Consider the following 13,861-nt stretch of genomic DNA (forward strand, 5'->3'; position numbering starts at 1 on the left):
CCAATAACAATATCTTGATATAGCAACACTGCCATGATTGATAATAATACTATATTAATAAAAAAAGAACACTTTCACTTGTGGATCAATAAAGTTTGTCTAAGTCTAAAAAATATTGCTTTTAGCAACCTATGGCAAATAGACATATACAGTTGTTTATATGGATGAAACAACTGCCACTTACAGACCGCTTTTCCCCCATCCACTCTATTAAAGCCAAAATAAGTCCACTTATTTGGTTATGTTTATACTTGTGAAGTGAATTATATTTGTATAGCGCTTTTTCTCTAGTGACTCAAAGCGCCTTACATAGTGAAACCCAATATGTAAGTTACATTTAAACCAGTGTGGGTGGCACTGGGAGCAGGTGGGTAAAGTGTCTTGCCCAAGGACACAACAGCAGTGACTAGGATGGCAGAAGCTGGGATCGAACCTGGAACCCTCAAGTTGCTGGCACGGCCACTCTACCAACCGAGCTATACCGCTTCCTCTTTTGCCCATGTTTCAGCCAGTGGTGCTACTCACTAAGTAAGAACAATTAAATAATCATATCATAAGCTTAATATATTAGGTTATATATATATATATATATATATATTTATTTATATTGTTTGCCACACTTATACAATATATGCTAAGATCTTTGATCAAAACAACCCTATCTTAGCTTCTTTGATATAGTTGACAAAGCAAAATAGTGTAATATCTAGTAATATAGGCCTATCTAAAGTGTTCAAATATGCAGAGGACTAATAAAAAACGACCTGCTGGCTGGAAATGCACCAGGGCCGCACTTTGGACCCCTTTAAGTTAGCGAGTCTAACTTGTCTTTATTGTTGAGATTTTTAAAAAATCCATTGTTTGCTGTTTTGTAGTGGTCCAAAATGTATTGCGAGATGTCCAACTACTTACGTTGTTAAAATGTCATTGAAGGTGTAAAACAACATAATATTACGTGTTACTTTATCCATCTGAAAGAAATATGTCCTATTTTTCTCATGACCTGAACGCAACGCTGTTCGCGTCACAATTCCGGTTGAGCAGACCTCTTATTTGATTGGTCGGACCCGAAAGCGTTTCCGATCTCCTATTCGCTGTTTCCTTCTTGGCCGCCTCCCCCAGCCACGTCGCGTATCACTCGCCATTTTCCCCTCATCGCAGCGACCTACAGTTACTCAATTCTCCTATTTTTTGCCTTCCCAAAACTATAACCACCCATTTCCTACTAGAGGAGATAATACACACCTAAAGGCATTGTCTGAGTTCGTCTTATTTTTGCTGCTGCTCTCCGCAACATGAATATTTTCAGGCTAACCGGCGATCTCTCCCACTTAGCAGCCATCATCATCCTGCTGCTAAAAATATGGAAAACCAGGTCTTGTGCGGGTAAGTTCGTGCTTTTTTAACATCTTCACTGCAATAGTGGAGTTATCCTCACTCGGTGTCGTGTTAGTAGCGTGTTACTCATGTTAGTAATAGTCAGCATTTCGACAGCTGCTCGTCGGCGAGTGTTAGCTCGCCTGCTAACATGTTCTGTTACAGGTGTGCCTTGTCATAAATGAGTCGCGTATCTCAGTATATAAGCTATGTAATGTATCAAATCACAACGAATCAACAATTATCCAAAAAGGTTATTTTTTTTATTGTTGCAAAGCAGCTTTGGTCGTTGTTGCGACCAAACCCCTTAAAATTGTTACTCTTTGGACAAGTGTGTGTGTGCTTTGAGGCGTCATGTTTGGACTTTTTTTTTTTTTAGAATTAACTTTGTTTCATGGTATTTTAACTTTGTTTTTATTTGATTGAATTAACTTTGTTTCGTGGTAATTAACTTTGTTTCATGGTAATTGCCTTTCAACTGACTCTTATGACGTGGCAGCAACCCGAAGCACGTGAAATGACAGATATACATGATGCATGGTTTTAAAATGAACAGATATTTTACAATATTAACTAATCTATAATTTTCATGTCGTTCCGGTGGTCAAAGGTTAGGCATGTGTTATTTGCAGTGGTGGGCCGTGCGTTTCCCACCTAGGCCTTCGGTGATCTTTGACTTCAATGATTACCTCTCAAAATACCATCATTTATGTCACCACATGATCATTGCTGGAGAAATACTATACAGGAACACATTTACACACTACTCGGCATTGAAACACATCAACAGTTCACAAAACGGGTTATTTACTGGCGCATTTAAAAATAAATTATAACTCATCAGCAACTAAAACATATACCGTTAATGTATCTGCTTGGCTTATGGAACTTCCGGTCAATAAAGTTTGATTCAAAGTACACACTTATCAAAGATATTTTAACTGCCCTGACCACATGATGGCGACAAATTCACATGTAACAATGTTAATTAAATGACAAGCATGACACACTTTACAAGAGTTTACAACTTTTAGTTGTAACAGAACAGCTACTGTCAACAACTTGTGATCTGATTGGCTATCGCAACTGTCTCTCAACTCTATGTGTTCTCAAATTCATCCGCTAACGGTCCCAATGAGTATCCAATCACATGACGCCTAAATGTCACGTTCAACGTGAGGCCATCTAGAAGGCCTTACTGACAACAACTCGTGATCTGATTGGCTATCGCTACTGTCTATCACCTGTATGTCCCCGTTCATTTACAGTGCACGGACGCCAGCATTGTTGATTCTGAAGGTGCCTGGCAGATTTCGTACTGCATAGCAACATAAGCTCGCTGAATTCTGATTGGATACAAACTAAAAGTAAAAACAACAGCACCGGAACGTGCATAATATGACATGAAAAGAATATGAATCATTTTAGATATTTAGGGAAAGTAAATAAAATGTTTTTTTTTATCTTTAATTAAGATCATGATTTCTGGTTACGTTAGGCCAGCAGAGAAGGCCTCGCTGGCACACCACTATTATTGCAAGAGAAGGGGAAATGCAAACTGTCTTGAACCTGCTGATACTAAAATATCCGTTACAAACAGTCATTAGAGACACCTCCACAATATAATGATGTCGATACTCTATTACTCTAACACAGGGTTGTCAAACGTAAGGCCCAAGGAACAGGTTTTATCCGGCCCACGGGATGAGTTTACTAAGTATAAAAATGAGCCAACATTTTTTAATGAAAGAAACTGCTGTTCTAAATGTGTCCACTCGATGTCACAATAGCATTTTTTTTGTATCTATCTATGTAAAACAAATAAACCACATGATGTTAGTACATCAGTCAAGGAAAATTAGCTACATAAATAAAATCCTGTAATTTGATTTTGATATTATTTTTTATCTTGAAAGATTGAAAATGAACACCAATGAGTTGACTGATGAACATTATCACATAATTTATTCAGAAAGTATGAATAACGACAAATAAAGGTAGAATACTATTAACCGCATGTAAGTGTAAAAAAACCCATCAACATTATGATTTGTACATTTTCAGAATGTTTGTTGTATTTTTAAACAAAGAAAACAATCTAAAGTTGTCTTTATTTTTAAGTTATCGTGCCGGGATTTTACCATTCCGGCCCACTTGGCAGTGGATTTTTCTCCATGTGGCCCCCGATCTAAAATGAGTTTGACGGCCCTGCTCTAACAGATTCTGCCTTCAGAAATGTCATGATCCGTTAAGGTTCAGTTTTTACACTGCCTAAATTATAATTATTCTCTGTTATGTTTACTTTAATTTTGTGGATACTTTTAAACTTACTAACTCAAGACACAACACTTTCAAATAGGATACATTTAACTTAAAACATTCGTATGCACGCACAACACTTAAAAAGAATTGCAAATTAAAAAAATTGCATTTGGAGTTAAATTATGGGAATGGATTTAAGCCAGTGGTTCTTTTTCTTTTTGGATTTGTTGTAATGAGAAACCGGAAATATGTTACATACCATTACCATATTGTAACTGTATGCATGTTTGAAATAAATCAATGGGACTTACGACCCCGAAAGGGACAAGCGGTAGAAAATAGATGGATGGATGATGATTTTAATCTACATATGTAACACTTCCTTGTGGGTTAGATCATATGTATTGGATATGCTTTGTTGTAAATTTTGTGTAAATTCTGCTCCACAGTTATATTTATAACATTCTTTTGAGTCTGTGTTAGATATTCGATTCTGGAGGCGTTCCCTGATTGCAAATGAAACCATGCATCACCCTCTCCAAAAGTATGAAATTATTTTTTGAAAACGTACACTGTTTAAATCTATATCTTAAAGCTGTCTCTATTTTTTTCCATACATGGTTGATAATAAACTTCATTACCATTATACAGACTCACTACGTTACAACATTTAAGTGTACATTCACACTCGCCAATCAGTATTAGAATAGGCATTAAAAAGAGCTAGTTTTAGCAGCATTTATGTCATTGCAGGTCGCACATCTCTTGTACTATGCTATGCGCAAGCCAAGATTATATACAACAAGTTACTTTAGCTTTTTTGTGTTTCCTGGCAGCCTGAAGCAGAGGGGTAGGAGAGGGTCTCATCCCGCAGCTCCTCCCCCCTGGCTGAGCACTTTACTTAATGTCCAAGTACGTCCACCTCGCTGGGACATGACAACGTAGCCTGACAGCAAAACCCCGCAAACAGGCGCATCCAACACTACACGCAAGCTCATGTCAAAATACATGAACCTTATGATTTGACCTAAGAATTACTTTTGGATACTTTTTGTTTTTTTGGGTATACAAAACTGCCAAATATTAGACACTTCTCAGTTTGACACACCGCTGCCAACTTAATAATGAAAAAGGTTACAGTTCAGTTTTTGCATGTAAACAAATGTTTGCTGTCTCTTCTCAGGAATTTCTGGAAAGAGTCAGGTCTTATTTGCTTTGGTCTTCACAACTCGCTACTTGGACTTGCTCACATCCTTCATCTCCCTCTACAACACAACCATGAAGGTGAAACGCTTTGCTCATCCTGGGCCATATGTCCTCGGTTTTCCTCCATGCACTGAGCACACACTAGGTTGCAGACCTATCACTCCCTTGTTGACTAAAAGATTACTGTAATTCTTGTGGACCTCTCTGCCTGGCTGCTCTCAGTGGGAGGGGTGCATGTTTGTTTAACAGCTTGGCTGTGTCTTTCAGGTGGTCTACATTGGATGTGCATATGCCACCGTGTACCTGATCTACATGAAGTTCAAAGCAACTTATGATGGAAACCACGACACATTCCGGGTGGAATTTCTCGTCGTTCCTGTGGGCGGCCTTGCTTTTCTAGTTAACCACGACTTCTCTCCATTGGAGGTTAGGTGTTCAGCCTGTACCTAAGCATCATTTCCTGTCGTTATTCTGATGTGATAGACAATAACATTCGTGGATTAATGCAAATGTATTTTCATATTGAGTCATTTTAACAAAGGTCCAATACAAAGTTCCCTCGTTACATGCACGCATGCAGCATAGCTGACTGCATTGCAATTGCTCCACTACGGTTGCATTTCAAAAACATTTATAGTAGAAGGAATAGAACAACTTCAACGTGTCATTTAATTAATGTGAGAGGAGATTATACATTTTATATTTACAAATGACATGCTGTCATGTAAATAACATTAATAAGATAAGACTATTTAGTTTGTTCAAACATAAAAGGTATACTTAAATTACTTCTGTTGTAATCTGGTGTTAAATAAACTTGACTTTTTCATGGGGCAAACTAGAGATTTAGATATGATTTTTCCTGTTGAAAATAATGGAAATAGCAGTAGTCTGTTCTATATTCAAATAATTGCCATCATAAAACCTTTTTTACTGTAGAGGAAGTTTTTCAAGGCATTTAAAAAACTTATACTGATGAATTTTCCCTCACACTCTTCTGTTATGTTGCAAATGATCCAATGCTGCAAAACTTCAAAAGAAAAGCAAAACTCTCAGAACTGAGATAAAGGCTGTGTCTAAAGCAGTTTTCAACTAGTGAGGCGGGTCCCCTGGGGGGGTGCGGTGCAATGCCCAGCGGGCGCGTGTAACCCTGGGGAACTTACTTTATCATTATCCTGCTTCAAACCCCGCTTCGAAAAGATGTGCACTAGAAGACTTGCTTATTGTAGCAATTAATCCTGACTTCCTCATTTTGATGAACAAAAAAATTATCACAAATAGTTTTATTCATTTTTGTTTTGTATGTTAATGTGTTTCATATATTGTGCTCTTGAGTTAATGTTGCTTATCAATTGAAATGTATTATTTATTGCATTTATTAAATTCTATTTTTTAGTATCAAAGGGTTTAAGGTGGTCAACAAACGTTTATAGTTTAAGTAAGGATTTACCGTATTTTCTGGACTATAGAGCGCACCGGTATATAAGCCGCACCCACTAAATTTGAGAAGAAATTAATATCTTTCCATATATTCACACCGCACCATAAGTCACAGATATATACTGTACATTGTGAAATGAGTTATTTACACAGAAATATGTATTAAATGTTTACTTACACACCTTAATTGTTTCCAAATGGTGCCTGTAACACTGCAGCAAAACAGCTGATCATACAAAACAGAAGTCCTCGTCATGGACCCACTATCTGCGAAAGCTAGCTCTCCAATCAGCTAAACACTCAGTAACTCCACGGTGACGTTTCGGTGAATTTACTGAGGAATTTGTGAAAATGAAATACCGTATTTATCGGACTATAAGTCGCAGTTTTTTTTCATAGTTTGGCCGGGCTCCAGTGCAACTTATATATGTTTTTTTCCTTCTTTATTATGCATTTTCGGCAGGTGCGACTTATACTCCGGTGCAACTTATACTCCGAAAAATACGGTAATACAAAAGGAATGCCAGTTGTAAGTTAATAATACTAACACAGACACTTGTTAGCATAGTAGCTAAAGCTAGCGACATTACCATAAAGCGTTCATATGCATGAAAACACTGCATGGTGCACTTGAAATCTTTTTTGTTACGTTAAAATTGTTTTTTGTAAGTTGATCTATATTTCTTCCTTTGATTTCTTCAATGTTAAGGATACAATGTCATGCAAAGGTTTACTTATAACAAATTTATAGACAAATTATACTATTTAGAGTAGTGGCGGCATGTGAAAAAGGCACAACATTTTTTCTTCTTCCTGTGGGGGGCATAACAGAAACTAATTGTGAAGCACTGGTCTAAAGTGACACTTTCATACAGTTTTTGTGTGCATAAATGTGGTGGAAAGTAATGAACAGAAGACAAAGCAACAGGCTATTACTGCTATAGTCATTTTTGGTATATGCGCAGTAATGGATTAGGACAAAATACTAAATATTGCCAGAACAACTTAGTCCCTAAATTGTGTCATTATTAGAAAATAAAAAACAAAATTATTGTAATTTTCTGTCAGGCACTTTGAATTAATTGCCTTGTGTATGAATTGTGCTCTATAAATAAACTTGCCTTGCCTTATACAGTAAAGTGAGCTGTAAAAAAGTTAAATAAATTCCAGCTTGAACAGTGTAAGAGGATATGTTCTGACTTCAACACTTTGTTCTGCCTGCAGATCCTGTGGACTTTCTCCATTTACTTGGAGTCTGTGGCCATCCTGCCACAGCTCTTCATGATCAGCAAGACGGGCGAGGCTGAGACCATCACCACACACTACCTGTTCTTCCTGGGACTGTACAGAGCACTCTACCTGGTCAACTGGATATGGAGGTTCTACTTTGAGGGATTCTTCGACATGATTGCCATTGTTGCAGGGGTGGTGCAGACCATCCTTTACTGCGACTTCTTCTACTTGTATGTTACAAAAGGTGAGTCCCAATGCATGTTCAGACAATGTGGAGAGAGTGGATGCTCCGTTATTTCATAAATCCATCAAATGACAACAGTTGGCACATGCTAGGCTAATCGATACCAGCTTGTCTGAGTGCTTACCTATCAAAATTATTGCACTTCGACTTTTCGAGCATTTTTGTTTACATGTTTTGCCTTGGATGTCATTCGACCTCAACGTGGCGGCAGCCAGCAGCTAGTTATAGTTATCTACCTCTAGCTTCTGGAAATTGGACTCCACTTTAGACTTTTTCCTCACAGTGACATGTTTTTTGAAAAAGAAGAGAAATGGGGTAGTTCGGAGTGAGGGTTTTCCTGACGGGGAAGCTACAGTGCATCTAGAAAACATTCACAGCGCTTCACTTTTGGCACATTTTGTTATATTACAGCCTTATCCCAAAATGGAATAAATCCATTATTGTTGTCAAAATACAATATCCCATAATGAGAATATGAAAGTTTTTTTAAACATTTTTTCAAATTTATTAAAAATAAAAATTCACATGTAAATAAGTATTCACAGCTTTTGTTCATTAATTTCTTAATGCACCTTTGGCAGAAATTAAAGCCTCAAGTATTTTTGAATACGATGCCACAAGCTTGGCACACCTATCTTTGGGCAGTTTCGCCCATTAATCTTTGCAGCACCTCTCAAGCTCCAAAAGGTTGGACGGGAAGCCTTGGTTTTCATCCAGGATGTCTCTGTACAATTCTACATTCATCTTAGTCTAGTCAGGTAGGTGACCAAGAACCCGATGGTCACTTTGTCAGAGCGACAGCATTCCTCTGTGGAGAGAGGACAACCATCTCTGCAGCAATCCACCAATCAGGCCAGTATGGTAGAGTGGCCAGACGGAAGCCATTTCTTAGTAAAAAAAAAAAACGTTAGCCAAAATGCACTTGAAATACTCTGCCCATGAGAAACAAAATTCTCTGGTCTGATAAGACAAAAGATTGAATTCTTTGGCGTGAATGCTAGGCATCATGTTTGGAGGAAACCAGGCACTGCTCATCACCAAACCAATACCATCCCTACAGTAAACCATGGTGGTGGTAGCATTATGCTGTGGGGGTGTTTATGAGCAGCACAAACTGGGAGACTCGTCAGAATAGAGGGACTGATGAATGCAGCAATGTAGAGACATCCTGGATGAAAACCAATGCTTTCCCTTCAACCTGATGAAGCGTGAAAGGTGCTGCAAACGGGAATAGGCAAAACTGCCCAAAGATAGGTGTGGCATCGTATTCAAAAAGACTTGAGGTTGTAATTACTGCCAAAGGTGCATCAACAAAGTATTGAGCAAACGTCTGAATACTTTTGTACATACTTATGTACAAAAAAATCTACATTTCTGTTTTTTTCTGTTAAGATGGGTTGTTGAAAGTACATACATTCATGAGAAATACAATTTTAAAAACTTTTTTGATTTTATAAAATGGCTGCAATGAAACAAAGAGTGAAACATTTAAAGGGGTCTGAATACTTTTCGTTGTTTAGAAACCTGCCGAGTCAACGTCTTAGGCTGGCACGATAACCAAGAAATGAACGTAAAAAAAAGAAAACCTACTGCAGAGACAGAGAAGCAAGTTAAAATTAAAACTGCAAGCAACGTTGAATGGGCCCTCGCCCCTTCTGCAACGTGGGGTTCACATGAGTTGGCAGGCACGCATGTGGTCACGTCCTCCCCGATGCCCTGACCCACCACCAAAAATTCCACAAGATTGTGGCGTATGTGTAAGGAAGTTATTACTGTTGTCAATTTTCACCACAAGGGGGTGATACTGGCACCACTGCATGGATTTGGTTGCATCCCACCCAATACTCTGACCCACCATCAAACATTTCAGGAAGATCAGAGTGTAAGGAAGTTATTACAGTTATAGTTTATCACCACAAGGCGTCGCCGTTGCGTTCTACCCAACACACCGACCCACCATCAAAAATTTCAGGGAAATCAAAGCATATGTAAGGAAGTTATTACTGTTTAATTTTTTACCACAAGGGGGCGATAACGGCGCCGCAGTACTCAAGCAGTTGCAGTCCTACCCAACACCCTGATCCACCATCAAAAATTTCAGGGAGATTGGAGCATGTGAAAAAGTAATGGCAGTTACAGTGTTCCACCACAAGGGGGTGATATTGGTGCCCCAGAAGTCATGCAGTTGCATCCCACCGAACACCCCAACCCACCATCAAAAATTTCAGGAAGATCTGAGTACGGTATGTGGAGGGAAGTCATGACTTATAATTTTCCACCACAAGGGGCCAATGCAGTTTCAAAATTAACGTCTAGCCATGATCGGACACTGATCTTATAGACTTGGCTAAAAACTAACAATAAAGTACCGTATTTTCCGCACTATAAGGCGCACCGGATTATAAGGCGCACCTTCAATGAATGGCCTATTTTAAAACTTTGTTCATATATAATGTGCACCGCATTATAAGGTGCATAGAATAGACGCTACAGTAGAGGCTGGGGTTACGTTATGCATTCCGTAGTTGCGAGACCTGTTGTGGCTCAATATTGGTCCATATATAAGGTGCACCGGATTATAAGGCGCACTGTCAGCTTTTGAGAAAATTTTGGGTTTTTAGGTGCGCCTTATAGTGCGGAATATACGGTAAGTGGAGCTATAAACACTGAAGTGTCAGTTTGCAAGCAGTGCTGTAAATCTCAAACTGTGGTATGTTTACCATTAGCGGTACACGGGCTCCATCCAGTGGTATGCCAAAGATTTGATTCAATATTTAGGTACAGTGTTTTTTTAATCTATATTCAAACAGAGTGTTACTGTTTAAAACTGTGTGTAATGTTACAGTGGCCAAAAATATTAAATATTCTTGTTAATCAAAACCTCAATGTCAACAAAAGGTTGGATCTATACAAATATTAATTGTAAAGATACCAATAACAAGAGTATAATTTAGTCGATACTACAATGATCACGTCAATATTTTTAATTATCCCAAAAGATGATTTGATTTGCGCAAATTGGCAGCCACGCTTCCGTTAGTCTACCCCAGGGGCAGCTCTTGCTACCAATATAGCTTACCACATTCACACCTACGTGTGAATGTGGAGTGAATGAATAATGGGTTCTCACTTCTCTGAGCGCTTTGAGTATCTAGTCGATAGAAAAGCGCTATATAAATCTAATCCTTTATTATTATTATTAAAACCTATTTTCATTTTTGTATTGTTTACAAACTCAGGAAGTATGTCCATGGACACAGGAGAACTTTAATTATGACCAATATATGATCCTGTAACTACTTAGTATTGGATTGATACCCTAATTTGTAGTATCACCCAAAACTAATGTAAAGTATCCAAACAACAGAAGAATAAGTGATTATTACATTTTAACAGAAGTGTAGATAAAACATGTTTAAACAGAAAATAACCAGATATTAACAGTGAACGAACAAGTAGATTAATAATCCATTTTCTACAGCTTGTCCCATATCATTTTGACAAAATAATAGAATGGGAAATAACATAATATGTTACAGCATACGTCAGCAGCCAAATTAGGAGCCTTGTAACCTGTTGCCTTACTTACTACTTAAAACAAGTTGTCTCGTATGTTCACTACCTTATTTAATGACAAAATTATTCTTTAAATGCAATAAGAAATGTTATGTTTAATGTATCATAAATGTTTTAGTTGACATTAAAGCCAATAATTATTTTTTGTGTTTTCCTTAATTTTCAAAAGTATCGAAGTATTGAAATACATTTTGGTACCTGTATCGAGACAACCCGCATCCTGGGTGTGTAAATAAAGCTTGTAGCGCTGCCTTCGCCAACTAAGACAAAGATTGTAGATGACAGACAAAAGGATTCACCTCCCTCTTAATTCTGCCATTAATAAACACATGTGGGTGCTAACAGCAATGCACAGAAGTTAAATCTCTTTTACCTTATTTGAAAGTGTGAGACAAAGAAATGGGAAACATTGTAATTTATCTGACTGCAAAGTTCAAGTTAATATTATTTTTTTGTTTTGATTAATTGATTTATTATCTGCCAAGGCATACGATTGTAATACATTTTGGAATGCATTTGGACATTGTATTTAATGCTTTTATTTAATGCCATACAAGGCCTTAATATTTTCAAGGTCCATTTAATGACTTTTAATGCTTTTTAACACTGAACCAACTACCTAAGCAGCATGCCCTGTCACATCTGACCTTATTTTGAGCTGCAATTACCACCAATATTGGTCAAACTAAATATATAAATGCCAGCACCAAAACAACCCAAACAAACTTGACTCAAACCAAGCATAAATGGCAGCTAGAACAGTGTTTACATTGGTTTACAGATTTGATGTGGCAGGGTGAGGCGCTGGCACAAATGTGCAGCTTGGCCAACTGCAATGCAATGGACTGCACACATGCAGATGCACATTGTGTCTTTGCTGGGGATGAGGCTGATGAAACTTCAGATGTACAGCCAACGCTCGTCCACAGTTACATTTGACCAAAACTGCCGTGGGGCGCCTTGCTATTATAATAATCGGGGAAAGCAATAATTAATGTGTTGTGTCTATGGATGTTCTCATTCATCCAGGTCATTGCAATCTCAGGGCATTTAATCGATCGCAACTGGACTGTTTGGTTTGTCTTAAAAGACGTTTCGCCTCTCATCCAAGTAGGCTTCATCAGTTCATGCTCATAGACTTAGATTGGTCAGATCTAGTTTTAGGCTTAGATTGGTCAGATCTAGTCTAGCGGCTCGTGCCAAAACTCCAAATATTTACCCTCCAATACCAGTATAATATACAATATAATTAATGTGTCCATTTTGTGTTACACATAAACCTATCCACCTCTTGTTGCAGTTCTCAAAGGAAAGAAACTGAGTCTGCCTGCTTAAGTGCCAAAGAGGAGCGTATTGGCAGAAGAAGGGGACTGGTTGGGAGGAGGAGACGCTTTGGACACCTGTGATATCTCCATCACTCCCTTCCAGTAAGGTGGCTGAGACAGACAGCAAGTAGAAGCAGATCCAGCATCAGAACAACTGTAGAAGCTGGTCCATGCTTGGTGGAAATCTGTTTGACGCATCTTGCATTACATTTTTTTTTTTTATTACTTTGTATAAAGAAAGAAGAAATAAAAGTGGAAAATGTTTTCTACATATAAAAAACACTTTGCTGCAGATTAGACATTTTAGTGTATTTCTGGTTAAATGTAAAATTGCATTTCATTTAGCCTTGTATAATTTCCAAACACTTGTGGTGGTATTGACTTTTTAGAATGGCCCATTGCTTTTCTGTACATTGTTTTGGGAGGGTGATGCTACACCCTCCAAACTTTGATGCGAAAAAAATCAACATTCTTTCCCTAGTTTTAGCAGTATGCATTGCTATGTAAAAGGCAATTTTTTTACACGCCATGTTTCTAAATTATTCAAAAAAGCACGTTAGAATAATACCAATAATAAAATGCATTCACCGTTGATCATGGCTTATTTCTGAGTCTTTTTGTCTTACGTTGTTGAATCGGTTATTAAAGACATAAAATACAACATCAAATTATTGGGAGGTTAGACAGTGATTTGTCAAATGTTATATATGGCTTTGTCCAGACCTCAGATTCCTTTAGTTGTATTTTCCTACTTGCAAGAGAAACCATTTTACTGTTTGGAACAATTAAATATTGCTGGGAGGTACTACGTATTTATTTTGATCTTACTGATTTCCACTGAACAGATTCAATAGAGTTGTACGACTGTTGTATATAATTGTAATGTTCAGCAAGCACTCTTACCTTACTCTTACAGAATCAACTTGTTTAGGCCTGCTTTTCCTCTACAGGGTTTCATGTAATGCCAATTATAACCATCTTTTTAATTTCATAAAAAAATGTGCAACATGTTGCCATTGCCACCACAAATAAAGACTTATAAAATGGTGAAATTGTTTTTCTTTCGATGGAGTTGGAACTGGGTGTAACTAACCATTATAAAATGGTGAAGTTGTTACTCTTTCAATAGAGTTTGAACTGGGTGTAGGTAACCAGACATTTTAATGTACAATAAAGTTACTCTTTCAATGGAGTTTGA

The 13,861-nt window shown here is 37.7% G+C and overlaps 1 protein-coding gene across 1 annotated transcript; it reads left to right on the plus strand.

Annotated features, from left to right (window-relative positions):
• The first annotated feature begins 1,106 nt into the window (after positions 1 to 1,106).
• kdelr2b (KDEL endoplasmic reticulum protein retention receptor 2b) lies at positions 1,107 to 13,715 on the plus strand. Its single transcript, XM_061967057.2, has 5 exons — positions 1,107 to 1,386; positions 4,823 to 4,923; positions 5,113 to 5,271; positions 7,510 to 7,762; positions 12,639 to 13,715. The coding sequence occupies exons 1-5, from the start codon at positions 1,296 to 1,298 to the stop codon at positions 12,671 to 12,673; spliced, it is 639 nt and encodes a 212-aa protein (XP_061823041.1). The 5' UTR covers positions 1,107 to 1,295; the 3' UTR covers positions 12,674 to 13,715.
• The last annotated feature ends 146 nt before the right edge of the window (positions 13,716 to 13,861 follow it).

This window comes from Nerophis lumbriciformis, linkage group LG11, assembly GCF_033978685.3.
Source record: "Nerophis lumbriciformis linkage group LG11, RoL_Nlum_v2.1, whole genome shotgun sequence".
Classification (NCBI taxonomy): domain Eukaryota; kingdom Metazoa; phylum Chordata; class Actinopteri; order Syngnathiformes; family Syngnathidae; genus Nerophis; species Nerophis lumbriciformis.

Excerpts from the sequence above, each read along its gene's own strand:
- kdelr2b (XM_061967057.2), top strand. The coding sequence starts at position 1,296 with ATGAATATTTTCAGGCTAACCGGCGATCTCTCCCACTTAGCAGCCATC. Across the intron at positions 4,924-5,112 it reads TCTACAACACAACCATGAAG|GTGGTCTACATTGGATGTGC; the intron begins GTGAAACGCTTT and ends TGTGTCTTTCAG. Across the intron at positions 5,272-7,509 it reads ACGACTTCTCTCCATTGGAG|ATCCTGTGGACTTTCTCCAT; the intron begins GTTAGGTGTTCA and ends TTCTGCCTGCAG.